This window comes from Serinus canaria, chromosome 21 (assembly GCF_022539315.1).
Source record: "Serinus canaria isolate serCan28SL12 chromosome 21, serCan2020, whole genome shotgun sequence".
NCBI lineage: Eukaryota > Metazoa > Chordata > Aves > Passeriformes > Fringillidae > Serinus > Serinus canaria.
The window spans coordinates 5,364,924-5,384,300 of NC_066334.1; the positions used below are offsets into that span (position 1 = coordinate 5,364,924).

Here is a 19,377-nt window from a genome sequence, read left to right on the forward strand (position 1 = left end):
TAGTGAGACTGGATGGGGTTTTTTTAATCCTAAAGACAAACTTTTTTCTTGACTTTGAAAGGAAAGAAAAATACACACACAAGAAGTTTCAATGTGAAAGAAGAGTGAACTGAAAACAGAGAGAGGAAACTGACAGAAAATGGCATTTAATGGCCTGGATCCCATCATTAGAATAGGAAACTTTCTGTTCTGTGTTAAACCACTACTCATAGTCATAAAACCAAGCAAAACCCTAGAATTATTTCAAAAACTGGTGTCAAGAAAGAGAGGACAAAGCACTAAAGGAGTAAAGTATTTAAAACCCACAGTATTTACCCACCCTGCTTAACAGTCTTACCCATTTTTTCAAAATCTAGTCCCAAAAATCTAGAGCTAATTGATTTAGCCTTCATCACCTTATCAGTCAGGAGCTAAGGCACAGAACTCAGGGCCCAAACTCCAGCCTCTTGTTCTAACTAGAAATTTCTGCAGCAGATACATTAATTTTCATTTTTCCTGGGAACAATCCCAGCCCATAACTTTGGGATGACTCTTTCTCTTACCTGGCATCATGCTGCTGAAGGCTATTGTCCTCTGCCCGATGAAATCCCTCCCGATGGGGTCGTGGTCCCACACCAGGAACCGGATCAGGGCGATCTCTGGCATGTGCACTGTGAACACCAAGGTCTCCTCCCACATGGGGTTAAAACCTTCCAAAGGGGGAATCAGCCTTTAGGAATCTCATTCACAACAAACTCCAAGTCTGCCTAAGCTGTGGTGTCATTCTGGTTTTCCTGACTGATTGATTGTTCTTGGAAAATCCAGTGTTCCCACTAGGAACAGAGCTGGCTCTTGCCTGAATCTGGCCCTGCTTCCAGCGGGGGGTTTGGCCAGCCTGCCTTTTGACCACAGCAAGCTCAAAACACCCCTCTCTCACACATAATGAGAAAACAAATGGTTTGTTCCATACCAAGGCTTTCAGCATACTTATACCAACTCAATCAAACAAGTCAAAATCCAAGTTTAATTAACATTAAAAATGCTGAAATCCAATTTTCAGTGTTTTGTCGTAATAGGCACCAAATCTTATCTACTCTTATTTTTATGAAAAAACCTGCCTGAAGGAGGATGTTTCAACCATAAAAACCCTAAATCTCAGACAAACTTACCATTATCATCAACTACTCTGGTTTGTTCTTTGAAGCAATCAACAGGTAAGCCTATAACTTCTACTTCAACAAAAGGATCTATGATCTGAAAAACAAAAAGCAACAAATATTGAAAAGAAGGAGTGACAAAGATGAAGCCCAAGCAAATGGCTTTGACAGCATGGGCACAGGACATGAATGTCTGGTTAATTATTGGTCCTGAGCCTTGTGGAGAGGATTATTAAATTGATAAGGTCTCTCTTCCTTTTTGTTTTTGCTCCTTCTGGAAATACTGTGCTGGCAATTGAGGAAAACCATCAAAGCACTGCTGTGATGCTTAAAAGTAAAAAAAACCCCAAACATCTGAAGATGAAGGATGTTCATGACCTAATTTATTCATGGTCTGTGTCTCCTGACAAGTAACTGAAGGATGTGAACTCCTCATCCTTGGCCCAGCCAGTGAGGAAATAAACCCTCTGCATCACAAAATAACAATCACAGCTGTCCCATACCTCTCCTCTGTCTCCCAGCATGGAATCACGTGGTTTGGGGAGTTGTTGACCACTGATAATTCTTAGAACCAGCTGTTTCTTCAGTTGACCAGGCAGTGGGTCTTCAGAATTTGGGTTAAAGACACCTGCAAGAATGGAGAATCCCATCATGTGAAAGTGACTTTAATTACAGACACCTTCTGGCATCAGAAATGAATCTTTAAACAAACTGTACCAATCCTCACACTCAGTCCTGTGCTGCAAGCAGTGTTCCACTGGTTTTGCTGCTTTTCCTTACCTTGACACATGCAGTTTGGTTTGAGCACATAGCCACAGTTCCCATTGGCACTGAATTTGGCCCGGTTCAGTTGCAGCATTCTCCCCTCTGACTGGTAGTTTAGTGCAACTATTAAAAAAAAAAATCAGATTCAAATTTGACTGCTTATATGCAAAAAAGATCAGATATCTTAAGGAAGATTATTCTCTTGTATTACAGCTTCAGGGAGAGAAGCTCTCCAGAAGAGATGAACTCTGAAGCCCTCTTGCACTTGAGAAGTTCATTTATTTCCATTTCCCAGACAATTCCTTGCATGTAAGACCCATGTTCAAGGTAATCAATCCAGGGACAGTAACAAGGAGGACTCCATGGTCAGCAAAGCTGGATAAGCAGAGTGCTCAGAGTGTCCTTAGGGGTGATTCCAGTGCTCCTATTCAAACATCCTGTGGAATTAAGCTCTTTTTTGACCCAGAGATGGGGCAGCTGAGAGGTGCTTGAAAAACTTTTGTTCTGTTTTTAGTCTCATGTGAAGGGTGAGACAATACAGGTGTTATAATTCACACCATCACAATCAGAAGAACTATTTCCTAATTACATTATAAGCATTTCCTGGCCTATCAGCTTCTGTTACACTACGTTATAAATGTTTTAAAGCAAATCATCTAAAATTACCCCTTGTAAGTCTTACAACTATGCATCTTTCACAGTTCTATTTCTCTAAAGTATCCAGTCTCATTTGCAAGGCCATCCTTTAAAACTGATTTCTAGTTCCATTTCCCTCTCAACAACATCTGTCCTATTCCATGGATAGAATTCTCTACGAATCCATTTCCCACAACATCCCTCCCAAAATAAACCAAACAAAAACCCCAAAGAAGTTTCCTTTCGGCTCACCAAGTTGGCAGCCAGCATTCCAGAAGGGCTGGGGGTTGTAGTTGCTGGAGTCCACCCTGTAGGAGGAGGGGTAGATGCGGGACAGCTGGTGCTGGTTGAAACGCAGGTACTGTGCTGGCTTCTGCTGCAGGATCTGGTGGGCTTTGGTTTCACTGAAAGATGAAACCTGCCAGCTGGAAGAGACTGCAGAGGAGATTAGAGGTAATCTCCTTATTCATTTATTTATTATCTAGATAAAGCTTTCAAAAGTACATAGCATTAGTTCCTTTTTAGCTATCAAGCATCATTTCAGTGCATGCCACTCAGAGGGAGCTCTGTTTTCCCTAAATTACAGCAGACACTCTGCTCACTGGAGCAGTTATGGTTGGGAAAGGGAAGCTGAATATGATGATGACCTGATTCTTCATTAAGAAGTCTTTTAATGAAAAGATATGTAAGAACATAAGCCTTTCCATTTTTTTGTGTAGCAATTATTTTCACCAAACTTTTAGTTCAGCTTACTTTCAGTTTCAACATCATGGATGCCAACAGACTTTGTGTATTTCACCAGGTCAGACAGGGCCCTGGACAGCTTCATTGTCTTCTTCTGTCGGCTTACCCTACAAATTAACAAAACAAATTAACTTCCCACCAATTGAGGGGCAAATGTTATCTTTCATATTTAAAAATAAATCAGGGTAAAGAAATGGATGAGACAGTAAGAGCTCAAAATGCATAAAAGGTCCTCTCTGCTTTGATAATGAATCTGAACAGCACCAAGGGATCATTCTGGTGATTTCGTGGCAGACATTGACCTCTCCCCACTGGAGCCACCAACAAACTGGCATCCAGACCAGAAGCAAACCTATTTAGTGGGTGCATTTCTGCAGGCATGTTTTAGCAACAAAGCTGTCCAACCATTGAACAAACCTGCTGTAATGTACAGAGCTCCTGGCTAAATTCCCTTGAGAGTCCGAATCATCTTCACCCTCTTCCAGACTTGATGCCTTTTTCAATTTGCTTCCTTTTTTCTGTGCCAGAAGGAAATAAAAGCACAATATCATAACTGTGTGATCAAAGTTTGAGCAGCTGGCTACAATTCTGCTTTGTTATGCCAATGAGTGTGTTACTTGGAGAAAATGGGAAATGACAGCTTTCATAACACTCAGCTCTGCAGCAAAATTTGCACATGGGGAAAACTCAGCCCAAGGTCTGAGCCTTGTTACAAAGGAAGCCCAGATCCTCAGATAAAAGGTGTAAATTAATTTTTGTGGTTCTCAGTTAGATCTTGGACGCCCTCAGACCTCCATGTAGATTGAACCTGTGCTGTTATGCTCAATGATAAGCAGCTCCCCAGCCTGTCTGCTCAGTGAACAGCCTCAGAGCGAGGTGCTGCAGATGTTGCAGTTATGAAATTCCTCTCCCCTGCATGCAAAAATAAAAATCCCTCCAAGAATCCAAGCTCTGGTGCAGATCTCACCTTGGCAGGGGCTCACCTTGCGTTTGGAGAAGCTGCCCATCAGTGACCTGCTCTGCCTTTTGCTGGCACTGAAATCTTCCCCAGACTCTGCATCATCCTCAAGTTTGCTCTGAAGCAACCAAAGAGAGAAGAACAAACACAGGAGCTCAGACAGAGTGCTCAGACATCTCTGGAGAGCAGCACAAACAGGAGGGGGTTTTGGAGCTGGCTATTCTGGGTAACATCTCTGCTAAAGGCTTTGGCAAGCCTTGGCCTTGGGGCTCTCACAAGAACTCTCTGATACATCATGTCAAGCACTGGGTTTAAAACACATCAAAACTCACCCCACAGAACATTTTGGGGTTTTTAGTTCTCATTTTAGTTTTTATTTCTCATTTTTTTAGTTCTCATCCCTAGTTTAGTTTTAATCCCTGGTTATTAGACCTGCTTATTGTTGGCAGATCCCCACTGCTTTTCATCTGCATGGAACAATCCTCCCAAAGTTTTTGTGGCTTGTTACAAAGCCTAAAATGAAAATACCTCAACTTCATGAAGTGTAGTCTGTGGGCTGAGTGCATTTTTATAAATTAGAGTTAATATATAATTAAAATCTATTGAAAATGCATAGAACATAGAGAACTGAGGAACAAAAAGAGCCCAACATTCAAAAGCAGGTTTTATCATGGAAAATCAAATTCTTTCTGTTGAAAAGTCATTTCAGAGTACATTTCATGCTCCAATTGCTGTGTGAGCAAGATAAATAGTTTGTGTATCTGACAGTGATGTTCACCTGGCACCATCATTAACTGCATGAATTCAGCTATGATCTGAAGTCAATATAAGATATATTTAGTAAACTAATGGAACACAAGTACAATTAAACACAAATTCACCTTCTTGCTATCAGACTTCAGCCCAGCCTTTCCTGAGGATGGTAGAGTGGAAACTGTAAAATTGTTTGGATCTTCACAGTCACGGATTTTGGATTCTTTTATCAGTGAGTCGAGTTTTTTCTTTGCTATATTCTCCACTCTTTTCCTGTTAGCAGATGCCTGCAAAGAAAACATGAAATCATTAAACAAATGATGAAGAAAGCATCATGTGAGTCCCATGCCACGTCCAGGCTGACTCTGCAGCTGCAGTAGGTGCAAGATCTGTTGGGTGGGATGGATGGGAGATGCTTTAGAATCCTCTTTTCAGCAGATCAAAGGCAAAATGCCAGAGAACTCCTGTTCCCTGCTCTGTGTGCACCATGGCCCATGTGGGGAAGTGGGGAAATAAAGCTAAAAATAAAAATCAAGGGGTTTCTTTTCCACTCAGGTTTTTTAAGGGGTGACAGATTGTGTTCTCTCTGTAGGCCCCAAGAATTCCCAGTTACATTTGTCATGAAACAAACTCTGATTTTCTGAACTCTTCAAAATTTCATTTTGGAAAGCAAACCAGGTGTAGCAAATCTCAGATTCAAAGCATCAGTAAATCTCAGCAGGGTGAACTGTTAATAACAAAGATGGTGCTGTAAAATACTGAAAAGTGATTTGCTAGCATGTAATAACTTCCAAAAAGCAAAGAAATTCTTTTTCTCCTTTGGTAGTCTTATTCACAAAGAAGTTTCTCTTTTAGATGAAAAAGATCAGATCCATAATACAAAATGAGGAAATAGCCTGAGGGAGAGAGGACTGAGAATGCAAACTCTCTCCAAGGCAATCTGGTTTATGTCATTAAATGGTTTTGCTGTGTTTTGTATTGTTTCTGCAAGGTGCAGTGGAATTTGCCAAAAGATTAAAGTGACAAAAAAATAGAACTTTAAAAAAAAGATGAAATAAAATAAGGGATTTTCAGATTGCAGCCAGCAGAGATTTTTCTTACAGTAAAAATCAATCAAGCCCAGCATTCAGCAAAGCAAAGGGATGCTCTGTAAAAATGACCAGAATTTGATGTAAACAGAATATTTTCTTCTCTTTTTTTTGCATTTTACTGTGATACACTGAAGAATCATGAGATATTACCCTTTAATATTCTAAACTTGAATAGAGTTTAGAATAGAGCAGGTGCTGCTTCCTGTGCATTTTTGTGAATCTGCCCCCATGAAGGTTTAGAGCCTGAACCACTTGTGATGAACCCCAAAGATCAGAGCACACCCAAAATCCAGAGAGCTCCTACAAGGTTTCCTCCCACTGGGATGGGAAGCCTTGGCAGACTTTTACAGTCACTTCACTTACATCTCCATTCATTAGCTTACAGTCATCATCAATCTCATCAGCACTGTCCTCATCAGAAACTTCTCCTTCCTCTGCATCATCGCTGATGTTGGCTGGAAGTTTCTTGCCCTAGAAGATAAATTTATTACAGAGGCAGGGGAGCATGCAGCTCTTGCTATGACATATTCTAAAAAAACCCCAAATTATTCAAAGCATGTTCTTTCCAGGTTCTTACTGACTGAGAAGATATTTTTTATGAACTTTAAGTAGCAGTTTCCTAAGATCTGCTTTTTGTAAAGTGTTTTGAGTTAGGGTACAGTGATAAGCAGGCAGAAATCATCACCACAAACAAGAGGAGGGGAAGGACACATGAAGTTTACCTTAACCAGGATCTTCCCTTTAAGACTTGCTGGTGAAGGGAGCTTTGTGGAGTCATCGCTGTGCACAGAAGACAGATCCAGTTTGTCTCCCAGGATTTCTGTAAGGTACTGAGCCATCTTCTTCTGCTGCACGATGCTGCAGTGGTTCTCAATGGACAGGATCACAGGGTACCTGCAGAGAGAGAAAGCATCAGCTGCAAACTTGGCTTCTACACCATGAAGGATTTCCCACTAACAGCAGAGCAGGGTCACACAGATCAACCTGCAGAAAAAGCCTCTTCTGCAAAGACAGCAAATGTTGTTTCTGGTTTTACTTTTACTGTGGATTATCCAGGCCAAGGCCAAGGAACAACAATGCCTGGTTGGAGAGAAGACTTGAGGAGCATCTCCTCCAGTGTGGTCACTGCCAGTAAAACCACACTGAAGATGGATTTCTCCTTAGAGAGGATGCTTTTTTAAAATCAGCACAACAGCCAGTCTATAAAGGAGTTTTGCAGGATCAAACTATCAGGGATTCATTCATTAAAAATCAATTATTTCTGTCCTGACACCTGGCCTTCATTAGCTCCTCATCAGGATTTGAGCCACCCCAGGACCAAACTTTCCCAGTTGGTGATGACCCAGTTACCCTTTTTAAAAAGGTTTAAAAGCTGAACTATTTCAGAAGTGCTGCCTTTGATTTATTTATCATGACTTCAGGCAAACTGCAAAAAGAATCAGGCTCACAAGAAGTTTACCTGGTCTGCAAATTTAGTGCAAGTTTAGCTCTATTTGTAAAGGCAGATAGGCTGCTTTGGGGGAGCTACTGGAAAATTTTTACAGCAATAAAGTAATTTCTATTTTAAAAAAACCAAAGCTTGGCACACACATTTTGACTGTGTGGAGGAGGAGAACAGCAACTGCCAAGGTATATGAAACATCCCATGAATAATGCTGATTTTCTGAGCAATGTCCCTGTAGGGAAAATAACTTCTTTCTGATGGACACTGCTTTGTCCACGATCAGGCTACTCTGTCTTTGGATTCTTTATTCCCTGACTTGTTTCCTATCCCTGGAGCACCCAGGTGTAACCTTGACAGCACCAGAGTGCACATCCAGAGAGACAAAGTGATTTAACTGCCAGCCCTTCACTAAAAACATTCACTGGCAAGACCTGTTGTTCCTCAGGTGTTGTACAAGCTCAATAAAGCCAGCTCCACACCTCTGTGCAGAATGTCCCTACTCAGCTTTGCCTTGGTGAAGGATCTGAAGGATTTCCCCCAGAAAACAACTCCAAATTCTGTCTGGAATTCTGGAACAGGTCAGGGATGTACAAGGGTGCCAGGGAACACTCCCATTCACAGCCCTGAGACTCAAAGGTTGGCAGGCTGGATACATACTCATTCTTGATAAAGGCATATTTGTTGATAGTTTCAATCACATCTTTGAAGAGGATTTTGGAAGTCAAGGTGTATCCATGGTGGACAATCGGTTCCCCATCCGGCCCGTCCCAGCAGTCAACTGTAGGACACAAACAGTGACACCATCAGAGCAGGAACACCTGGGCCACCCTCTGTGGGGGACAATAAAACCCTGAAATTCCCTTCAGCAGCCCAGCCAGCCGTGTCCCCAGAGCAGGGCCCAGGTTCATTCCCACCCTGCACTCCCTCCTCTCTGTGCTGAGCATCCTTCCTGGGAAGGAGCTTCCTGAACGTGGCCTCGTGCTGGGACCAGGGACCAGGACCTGTTCCCACTGTCTGAGAGAGCCCCAAGCAAAGAAATCTTTTAAAAAGTGCTGAGGACTTCATGACAGGAGAGAGGTGACAGAGCAGAGCATTGCTTTCATTGTGCTCCTGCTGAACCTGAAAAGGAAAGCAGAGACTCTCAGCCAGGCTGCTCACAGGCCAAGCCAAGACCTGCCCATCCCTAGCCCAGCCTGGATTTTGCCTGATTTTATACTTGTCAGTGATCATATTTCCATGGAAATGTTTTACTCCTCTGAAGCACCCAATGGCACATCCACCATCCAACCTAAAACAAACCATATTTACCTTCTGAAAAACTGTGCAAACACTTTGATGGCCAGAGCATTAAAGATGATTATGAAAGAGGCAATGTCTCAAACAGGCAGCACAAGAAGGGATTGCACAAAAAGGTCTCCTGGTCACTGCAGAGACTGTCACCACTTCACAGAATACTTCCCTGAGCAGAAATACCCACTTTCCTCTCAGGTGTGGCAGGAACTCTGCCATATTTGCCAGTCTGGTTGTCACACACTTGGCTGGTCAGGACAAGCACCAGTGCACTCTGCCCAGCACCAGCATCCTCTCTACAACAGGAGTTTTACAGGTTTTTTCCTCACTACCAACACCACCACTCCTCAAATGTCTGTCCCATTATCCTGCCCAAGAAAACTTGTCCATTCTATCACATTCTTTTGTTGTTCTTTATGAAAGGAAAACACCATTTTCCCAGGCTTTTTCCTCTCCCCAGCTACCAGACCTTCTGCAGAAGTCACAAATCTTTCTTCAGAGAGGAGAAACAAGACTAGAGAGCCCACTGGGAGCTCCTTTTTGCTCTTTACCTTCCACACAGCGACAGCCAGACTGTAGCACCCATGCATACATGTCCACCCTGGACTGGGACATCAGCTGATCTCCCATGAGGTAGGTGTTGTGTGAAGAGGTAATGAAATAGTGACTCAGGGGGTAGCTCATGTCCTGGTTCACTTGGTAATGTTCTGGGTTGAAGATGTCCCCCGATGGACTCCGCATGTAATTGGTGAAACCTGTCAACAAACAACACTTTCAAGAATGTTTCATTCACATTATTAACAGTTTCATCCTTTTTATTGCTGTAACCTTCCTGAAACCAGCCTAAAATGCATCCCTATATTCACCAGCACATTTAAGATAAAGAAATAGCATCAAAACACCCAAACTGTCACCATGACCAAGTGCTATTATTGCTTTTCTCATTGCTTTGTACATTTTCCTGCTCTGCCTCTCCTGAGAAAAATATGTCTATTTAATCCAAATTACTTATAACTTGTGTCAAAAGATTCTGCTAGGACATTGGGTCACATGGCATGTAAAAGCCTCCAGAGATCTGCAGTCATATCCTGGAGCTGCTCCTCAGTGAAATCCTGTAAGATCTACAGTTTTGGGCTGTGTAGAGACAGTTTTTGATGGCCCAACAGGAGGTACTCTCCTCTTTCTCTGTTTTCCCAAAATAATGACAGCTCACTTTGGCTTGCACAAGCTGCACTCTCTAATTTGGATATGACACCACAAACCTGTGGAGTGGGGAGCTCTGCAGTCCTGCACTCATGTCACCTCAGAGACTAAAGTTCACTCAGACACTGAAATTTCAATTATCTGTGGGGCTTTCAGGGATGCTACCAGAAGAATTTATTTTCCAGAGCAGTGGGATGCTTGTAAATCCTGCAGGCATCATCACCTGGGCCCTCTGGGTATTGCAATCACTTCTCTTGTTCAGAAGCAAAGTTTTAGCAAGTTATGATTTAATCTTTGTGTGAAATTGCTGCTCTCAGACCTCCAGCAGACATTTGTGCACACATCACAGCCACTTTCACAATTCAGACCGACACAAAACACTGTAACTTCCACTTCAGATCTCCCCCAAAGGTTTTTCTTTCACCACCAAGGAAAGACTCAGACTCCCATTCACACCCTGGCTTTGCTGACAGCAATGATGCCTTTGGTCAGCAGGTTTCTGCTTCAAGACTTCCAATTCTCCTGACATTTCACTCATTCCATAAATGAATCAGTGCCCCTGTAAAAATCCTGCCAGGCTTCCAAAGGTCTTAACACACTTTGACTGTGACAAGAGAAAATGTCACCTTTGTGATGGTCCTTCTAGGCCACGCATTTGGTGTTGATGAAAGCTTTATTAAAGGAAAAGAGCTGATAAACACAAACAGCAGCCAAAATATTTTGAACAACACTGGGACACAGTGCCAGGGAATTCCACTCAACTGTATTTTCAACTCAGCCCAGCTGGATATTGAATCTCTTGGAGCACACACCATGATCAGGGAGCACTTCAGTGACAGAGTCAGGAAAACAAAAGATGAACCAAGGCAGAGCAGCCACTGGGGCAAATGGATGGAGCACAGAGTGTGTCAGCAAACACAGAGCCAGCCACTGGTGACAGGTAATCAGCTCCTCCTGCAAACCAATCAGCTGCTGCAAGATTAATTCCACCCAGCACTGGGAGGGCAGCTGCTGCAGCAGCACCATTGTTTGCTTTAAGCTCTTGTTAAAATATGATGGCATGATGGCTGTAATGAGTTCACACTAATTGGATTTATCAGTCCTGCAAGGAGGAAAGAAGGAAGGTGCTGGTGGCAGTGAGTCCCACAGGACTGCAGTGGTCACACTCAGGAAGGTGCCCTGGCACGGTGGCACTTTGATCAGCAGACAAAGGGTTTCTTTGGAGACTGTGAATGAGCCCATTGTCACAGACCAGCCCAAGGGGCTCCATGACAAAAGCCAGCACAGCTGAGGAAAGGCACATGAATGAATAGGAAAGGACAAAGAACACTGCAGTTATTTCACCACCATTGAGGTGCAGCCAGGTGTGGGCAGGATGGTCCTGTCTGGGCTGTACCAACCTGAGGAATGAACAGGCAGCTTCAGCTTCCACGGCTGCTGCATTTCAGTCCCCAGGGCAGCCCTGGACTTGTTTGCTGGGAGGCAGGAGGCATCTCAAATCTCAGCTCCACACAGACAAGAGAGGAAAACCTCCCCTGTGTGTGTGTGTGTGCACACGTGTTCACACATGATGTACATGCAGACACAGGTTTAGGATTTTTAAGCAGCTCTTTGGCAGCACCAGCCCAGCAGTGTGCCCCTGCCAGCTCCTCAGTCACCTCTGTTTGGATGCTGCCAGAAATGTCCTGCATTGATTAAGCTCTAGATCAGGTCTGCTCTGTTCTGCTGCACTTGCAGCAAGTTACTGGAGGGGTTAAGATCACAAAGCTTTTTCCAGTTGTCTCCAAAGGACCTCACCTTCTCCTTCCCTCTGATCAGGAGCAGACACCAGCAGAATGTCACCATGCTGGACTCTCTCTTATCCTAACCCATAAATTCTCTGATTTTTTTATCATCCATTCTGAGGCAAAGCAATTGTAAAGATTTTGTTGTTGTTGTTGTTATTGTTTTTCTCTGTGGAAACTTACAATACTTTGAAAAGCCTACTCTTTACTTTTTTAGGTATGAGGAAGGCAAGATAATGAACTTGCTTATTCATTATTTATGTGACTGCAACTCTCTGTAAAGACCAGAAAATGAAAAGAATGTCATCTGCTCCCTCACTGGCATTAGCATAAGCTTTAAAATAAATTGAAAATCTAGTCTGGAAGTAGAATAGACCTTGACCCATCCTAAGCAACCACCTTACACACTGTACCAGAAACTACCCACTTCTTCCTGCAGGAAACCAAACAACTTCTGTTCTGCCACTTTTCAGGATGACAACACACCCACAGAAATGGACAAGACTGATTTTCTAAACATCCAAGAACTTCTGCACAGAAACAAATTCCTCAGGAATGTTCTCCCTTCTTGGGGTCAATAAATCTGGCTGAAGATTTACTATTTAGGGGAAAGGACTTACAGTCAGCCCCCAAAATAACAGCTACCAGCCTGGTGGTACAGCATTGGTATATTTAGAGAGAAGGTTCTGCAGCAAAGGTCAGGAAGGCAGGACCAATTCCATCTATCATCCCACTCAGACATTTACTCTGGATCACATCACTCCTCTTACATTAAGATTTAAATGATTTCCAAAAATACCTGCAGGAATGATGCAACTAAATTCAAGTGTATTTTCCAAAAGCACAAATAGAGACACCTCCAGTTCCAGCTGACTTTCAATGACTGCTGCTTCATCCTGATATGTACCTTTCAAAACTCCTCCAAAGATATTCTGGGTTTTTTAGGTTTCTCACTAAATGGTAGATATTTTATAAAAAGGCAAAAAGACTGGAAACACTTTATCCAACATGACAAAATTCTACATCTCTCTATTCTGCAAGCAGCAGCAATATTCTCCTGAGCATTGAGCCAGTTCCCTTTTCCCCACAAAAGCTGCACCAGCCAGCTTACCATCAATTCCCAGGGCTCCCTCCTTCTTGTTCTCTGGGCATGGCTCAAACTTGCTGATGATTTCCAGGCAATGTTCTTTAGTCACATTTGTCATCTGGAAAAGCAGCAGAAATGCAGTGTTAACTATTTATCACAGCTTCTCTCCATCTCCAGTCCAACAACTGGGCAGATTATCCACGGTGGGACTGAGGATTTCCAGTTCCCCAGAGGGATTCTCACTCCTGTCAATCAGTGTCAGGTCAGATCAGAAGTGGAGCTCTCTGTGAAAAGTTTCTGTGCTATTGGCAGCTGCCTGATGACAGAGTTCTGCTTTGTAGGTCAGATCTGTTGTTAGGCACCACAGAGCGTCCAAACAGAACGAGCTTTGCCACAAACCAATGGGATTTCTTCTCTTGTAGGATTAGAGGATTACTTTGCATTATCAAAGGGTTTTTTCACTTTAAAATAAAACAAGGAAATGGCTCATCTTTATGCAGCAGACAGAAAAATCTGTTAGTAGCAGGGAAACAGAGAAACAGGACATAATGTTCTCAGGAAATCTGCTAACTTCAAGGTTGCTCTGCATTCTCAACCGAAAAAGAAAAGAGTACAAAGGGAAATATTTGTCTGTAAATGTTGTCATTTATGACACCAGGGTTATTCATGCTGAGCTGTAACTTTCTTTACATAATGCAGTGTTTTAGTAACTTAATTTTATCACAATTAATACTCCTGCTCTTAACTGCTGATGTGTTCTTTATTATCCTGGTATTATTTAACATTCCTGTCCTGAATGGTCCAGCAAATCCTTTCTATTAGCTGCTGTATATGAAAACACAGAGTGCAATAAAGTGACATCAATTTGGCAACACAGAATCTTTGCCTGGGGGAAAATGAAACCACCAGCACATCTGCTACAAGATCAATGCCTTTTCTGGGGGTAATTTAAAACCTAATAAATAAAAGTAAAAGAAGAAGACAAAACCCTCTAACTCTGGATTTGAACATCGATGATACTGGGTTCAAATGATGAAGCTCTGGAACACCAGGTTTTCCTGGAATGGAGTAAAGGTGTTTTCCCTGTCCATGTTGTATGAGAAAGGGTGGCAAGGGAGAGAATTCCCCCAGGCAGGATTTGGCCATGTCAGTAAATAAATAGCTGAGTTGATTTCTGTCCTGTGGTGAGTGTTCATTTTCCCGTCACCATTTGGAGGATCAATTGACCAATGAAATGGAAACACACCCCACTTTCTAAGATAAATGAAGAGAGGTGGATTTTTATTCATTCCTTTCATGGACAATGACTGAAAATCATGGACATTTATGGCTTAGAGGCATGAAGCTCCAGAGGAGACCATGAGAGGAAAAGGGCAAAGAAAAGTCAAAGGACTTGTTCCTGCAGCACTGGAATTAAATCACTCTGAGAAAATTCCTTAGGTACTACAACGTGTTTCAAAAACTCTCCTATACATTAATCATCCTCTCAACTGCTCTTTGAAAGATAATCTTCCAGTTTACACAGTGAGATAGTGTGACAGAGTAATTCAGAGTTTCATCATGGGCTGTGCACTCGGTCACAAGCAGAGCCAGGATCACCAGCTTTGCTCCAAGGTACTGAATACTGAGAACAGACAGGTTCTGATGGGATTGTTCAAGGGGAACACAGGAAAAAAGAAAGCAATTTTAGAGATTATGTTTAGGGCCTCATCAAAAGAGCCTACAGGGCTAAAAGGTAGTGAGAGCAAGAAGATTCAAGAAACAGTCCTAAATGAAAATCCAGAGCCATCTGTCTCTTTTTCCCATGCACAGCATCCAAGTCCCCACTCCTTTTAAAAGGGAATTCCTTCCCAGTGGCAAGCAGGAAGGCCTGCAGCTGCAATCCTGCTCCTGGCTTGGGCCTACCTTCTGCTCAGTCTCCAAGAAGCGTTTCAGGTCATCTGTGTCCAGGTAGTCCTTGTGGTTGCTGTAGGTGAGCATCAGCAGGTACAGATCGCGCCGCGTCGACATCATCTTGTAGAAGGCACAGAACTCCTCAAAGTCCAGCGTGCCCTGGTTGTCATCTGTGTCAGCCTCCTGCAGCACACAGCAACCAGACAGTCACAACCCAACTGCCTGCACCAATTTTAAATGAACAAACCCCTGCATGAGAGTGAAGCACTGGAATTCAGTGCAGGTTGAAGCTGTGTGACGTGGCTGCTAGAAGTGACTGATCTATCAGCCTTGTCACAGGAATTCCCTGCACAGCTTTGAACCTCTCCCGTGGATACATCCATGCCAAAAACAACTTTGAAGGTTTTAATTGTTCCACAGGGAACCCTGCTGAAGGATTTCTTCTGTCTACGGCAATCAAGTGAAGGCAAGTTCCCCTCCAACAATATGTGTGTGTCTGGCAGAATTACCCACTCACACCTTCAGAAGATCATTGGAGCCCAAGTCATCCTGAAATTAATTTTATATCCAGGATTTGGGAGGATATCTGTTAAATCCATGGCCATAAATTAATAAGATCTGGAAGAATACTAATTTTACAAGTAAAGAAAAAACCATCAGGGATTTCACATAAAGGCTTGCTGGTCCCTGCAGGGACTTTGTGATAACAAAAGCTGCACATCTCCATTGTTGCTCACTAAATTGGGCCAAGGTCAGCAGAACCCAACGTCAAACAAACAGCTCTCAGCAGTGCAAAAATCTGACAGCTACAGGAGTTTGCATGCTGGGTATTTTATTAGTACCAGAGACTTTACTTTGATAATATTTGTTAGAGAGAACATAATTGGAGGAGGAAACATGACTGGGTTTCTGGTGAAAAAGATTTTGCAAAAAAGCAATCTTGGAACTGTGTGTTTTCATGTTATGTAACACCAGAAGGTACCTGGTGTGTTGCATTTTTCTGTGCATACCAATTTATCTGTGACGTGTTTCTGGAGCTCTTTCCAATTTACCAAATGGACTGTGTAGTATCTCCCAGTAGAGTGGAAACAAACCAGCTGCTGAAGTATTTGCTATCTCTCCTACTGGATTTCGTGTTAAATCCTTGCTTTTTCAGGAAAAAAAAAATAAATTCTTACCTTAAACATTTGCTTGACTTTCTGTCGGGGTAGGTTCACATTCAGTTTGTGCATGAGCTGGAGCACTTCACTAATACTCAGACTGCCATCCCCGTTTTTATCTGCCTCATCAAATGTCTGCTTCAACCACATTGAACAGGAGTTAAGGAACAGCACGGAATATTGAAGGATATTACTGAACATCATGGATATATGATTTTTTTTTCACATTAGGAAACCCTGCAAATGAGACTGGGAATGAAAGGTCAAGCTAATATCTAACTCTCCTCATGTTAGTTCAGTAACAGCTTCTAGGCATGCTGTGCTCAACATGCCACATGTGCTCTGTGCCTATTTGACAACAACTTCTGAGTGAATCTCAGTGTTACATCCAATTAAATGGATGGTTTTACACTGGGAGTGAGACTGAAGAATGTGTTTTTCAGTCCACTGCAGTCAGTCATCTCCATCTCCAGAACAATCCTCTTCAGGAACTCTGTCTCTGGAAACAGGGAGTACAGTGGGAACTGCTCTGAAGCTCTGAGCCTCGTGCTTACTTGTAGCAAAACAAATACTGTAAGGAATCCTGAGCTTCTCCCACTGCTGGGAAAGCTCCCAGGCAGCACAGGAAGGATATTGGTCTCTGGTCCTTTGGCGTTTGGAGAGGCTGTCCTCGTCACTGATGCCTGCCATCAGGTACTTCAGCCCCGTGATCCAGGTCCGTGCCTCCTCAGCACTGGAGGACACCAGGTCCAGGGACTCCATGTGGTCCCCGTAGTAGATGCTGAAGCAGCAGTTGGGGTCGAAGCTGCCGTCGGCGTAGCGCTGGAAGATCTCCGACTGCTTCCCCTCACACACCTCCTGGATGGAGTCGATGGAAACTGCAGGGACACAGGAGCAGCTCAGAAATGGCTGTGAGCATGCCCAGGGACATCCCAGAGAGGGAGAGCCCAGACCTCACCTGCAAAGCCCCACTTCACACAGGGGTTGCTTCCAACCCGTTTACAGCACCCTGCAACTTGCATGGCCAACCACAGCACCTTCAGCTTCATAAACAACCCATCATAAAATCCTTTACTGCCCTTTAAAGTCAAGTACAATCCTTTGAACCCTTCAGCAAACCCCCAGGGCCTTGCCTTAGAAGCAGGTACCACAGAGTTTTCCCCTCCTAGGCGGAAAGAGAGGATTCAGCCCAAGGTGCTCTGCAGCACTATTGCCAATCTAATGTAGATTGCTTCCCCCATTGGCCAGTTGACCCTGCCCACCCCAATTATTCATCCCTCACTGCCCCTACAGGTTGCTGCCCTTTGCACAACCCCTGTTCCCTCAGGTCGTTGGCCACTGACCCCAAACTTAAATCTGTGCACAGCACATGCTTCTGTCTTTTGTCCCCTGATTTCCCTTCAGCATGCTGGAGTAAACCTTCACTGGAATTTATCATACAAAAGGCCCTTCTGCCTCTCTTTGCTGAGCTAGCTGTGGTGAGTGTGCTGTGTGGACCTGACTGCTTTCCCTGAATGCTCACCCAAGATAGTGGATGGTGTTACCTATTCCCCAATAAGCTTTTCCACAGGAGATGCTTCTTGGGAAATAGGTAACACCATCCACCATCGAAACCCCAGGCTGCTACACAACATCTCTCATTGGGCCAGACCCTTCATTCTCCTTTGTTTACAAGGCCCCAGGGGGGACAGAGGGGGAGGTTCTGTGGCTGACACTCACTTTTGGCTTTCTCATTCTTCCGGGAGGGTCTCCAGCGAATGCAGGACCTGTGGTCATCCAAGTAGTAGAAGCGGACCAGCCCCTTGGAGCCCCCTCGGAGTTTGATCATCTGGGTGCCCGCCTGCATGGAGCTCATACATCTTTCCACTGAGAGGGGAATAAAGAGAGAGCAGTGAGCCAGACCTTGCTCCCTTTGGAATTGCCTTTGCAGGATGAAAACACATCAAGCAGCTGCCAAATGAACAGTTCAAGTCAAAGGAGAAGGGTTAACGTAGTGCCTGTTTTACACCAGGTGTGAGGTCAGGTGTTGAGATCAAAAAGTCAGGAAGATTCTTGGTGACTGTGGACTTACCTGGAAATGTGAAAGTTTTCATTCCCATATTGATTTATAAAAAATGATCCTATGATGGGACCAGCACAATGTATGTGCCTTTCTCAAGACCATCTCAAATCTGAGCTCCTACAACATGTAAACCTTGTGCTGGACACAGGGTGAAATTTCACCTGGAAACTGGAATCCTTGCCAGCAAGGTCCCACTGCTTCTATGGATTAAGTCACTGATCCTATAGATTTGCTTAGCAAGAACCTCACAAATTTTTCATCTCCCAAATCCCCCAAACCCCCATTTTCCTAGCAGGAAGCCTCTCACCTGTGTTGTACTTGGCCTCAGGAGCTGCTCCACTCCTGTGGGTTTGGCAGAATCCCAGACAGTGCAGCCTTAAAAGCCACGAGTGTTGGGAGAAGCTCCCTGCAAGGGCCTGATCCTGCCCTTTCCTGGGGAGCTGCTGCCAAACCAGGGCTCTGGCACTGGAAGCCCCTGGGAACCAGGTTGGGGCTTTCTGAAATCCAGCTGCTGCAAGAGCTCAACAACTTCAATCCAACTGTGAGCGGCTGGCTCTGTCCCAGGAATAAATGCAGACTCACATTTTCTGCCAAGTCTCCCATTTATTTCCCCTGATGACAGAGCAGAGCCTGTGACCTGATTTTCCTCTGACTTTCTGCCTGAGCTGTTTAAGTAAAATTAAAACTATTACTGTGTTCAACATTCTTTTTTTTTCTTTCAGCCCTAGAGATGAGAAGTGAAAATTACTACTGAGATTCTGGATTGAAGAATGAAAATTAATACATGCAATACACAGTCTAATTCAGAAATAAATGCAAGGAGATTCTGAGGTCAGCTTTCTCTTATCAATCTTCTGCCATCAAGATTAAAGATGAAACAATGTCCAAATGAAAACACTGATTCCATGTGTTCCAAAATGCATCAACACCAACACAACTTTTTGGAGTGATTCAAGTCCACCTCTCAGGCAAAAGCAAAAGCAAGGTAAGTAAAAAGAAATGGGAAAAGGCTTTGATGTCCCTGTGCTTTAGAGCTCATGTTCAGATAAAGTCAATTAATTCACTCTGGAAAAGGTTCAGCAAAATAGATTCATTTGAAAGCAGACCTCTATGGTACAAGAAAATTTTAATTTGAAGGCACAATTCTGTAGAGTTCATTGTCCATGTTAATAAAATATTCATGGAGAGAAGGTGTGGAATTGAGAGCAAGATAATCCCTTGTGTAACATTTTACTTCTTAAAGCTGGACCCTTGTCTTCAGGCACAGATACCTTTAGAGAAAATCAATATTCAGCAGGAATCACCATAAAGGCAAGAGCTGTGCCAGAAACATCCACTGCAACATCAGATCCAAACTCAGCCCAGCCCTCT

The 19,377-nt window shown here is 43.5% G+C and overlaps 1 protein-coding gene across 1 annotated transcript in view; it reads right to left on the bottom strand.

Annotated features, from left to right (window-relative positions):
* Positions 1 to 19,377, bottom strand: part of PLCH2 (phospholipase C eta 2) — a 75,353-nt gene that overhangs the window by 12,590 nt on the left and 43,386 nt on the right. The window contains exons 3-20 of the mRNA XM_050982494.1: positions 17,664 to 17,810; positions 16,579 to 16,822; positions 15,963 to 16,092; positions 14,797 to 14,967; positions 12,916 to 13,009; positions 9,369 to 9,572; positions 8,185 to 8,305; positions 6,806 to 6,977; positions 6,447 to 6,554; positions 5,121 to 5,279; positions 4,265 to 4,357; positions 3,699 to 3,799; positions 3,291 to 3,388; positions 2,790 to 2,972; positions 1,917 to 2,024; positions 1,640 to 1,764; positions 1,149 to 1,233; positions 543 to 689 (exon numbers count right to left, since the gene is read on the bottom strand). Of these exons, the coding sequence (XP_050838451.1) occupies positions 543 to 689; positions 1,149 to 1,233; positions 1,640 to 1,764; positions 1,917 to 2,024; positions 2,790 to 2,972; positions 3,291 to 3,388; positions 3,699 to 3,799; positions 4,265 to 4,357; positions 5,121 to 5,279; positions 6,447 to 6,554; positions 6,806 to 6,977; positions 8,185 to 8,305; positions 9,369 to 9,572; positions 12,916 to 13,009; positions 14,797 to 14,967; positions 15,963 to 16,092; positions 16,579 to 16,822; positions 17,664 to 17,810 (2,490 nt within the window). The remainder of the gene's footprint in view (positions 1 to 542; positions 690 to 1,148; positions 1,234 to 1,639; positions 1,765 to 1,916; positions 2,025 to 2,789; positions 2,973 to 3,290; positions 3,389 to 3,698; positions 3,800 to 4,264; positions 4,358 to 5,120; positions 5,280 to 6,446; positions 6,555 to 6,805; positions 6,978 to 8,184; positions 8,306 to 9,368; positions 9,573 to 12,915; positions 13,010 to 14,796; positions 14,968 to 15,962; positions 16,093 to 16,578; positions 16,823 to 17,663; positions 17,811 to 19,377) is intronic.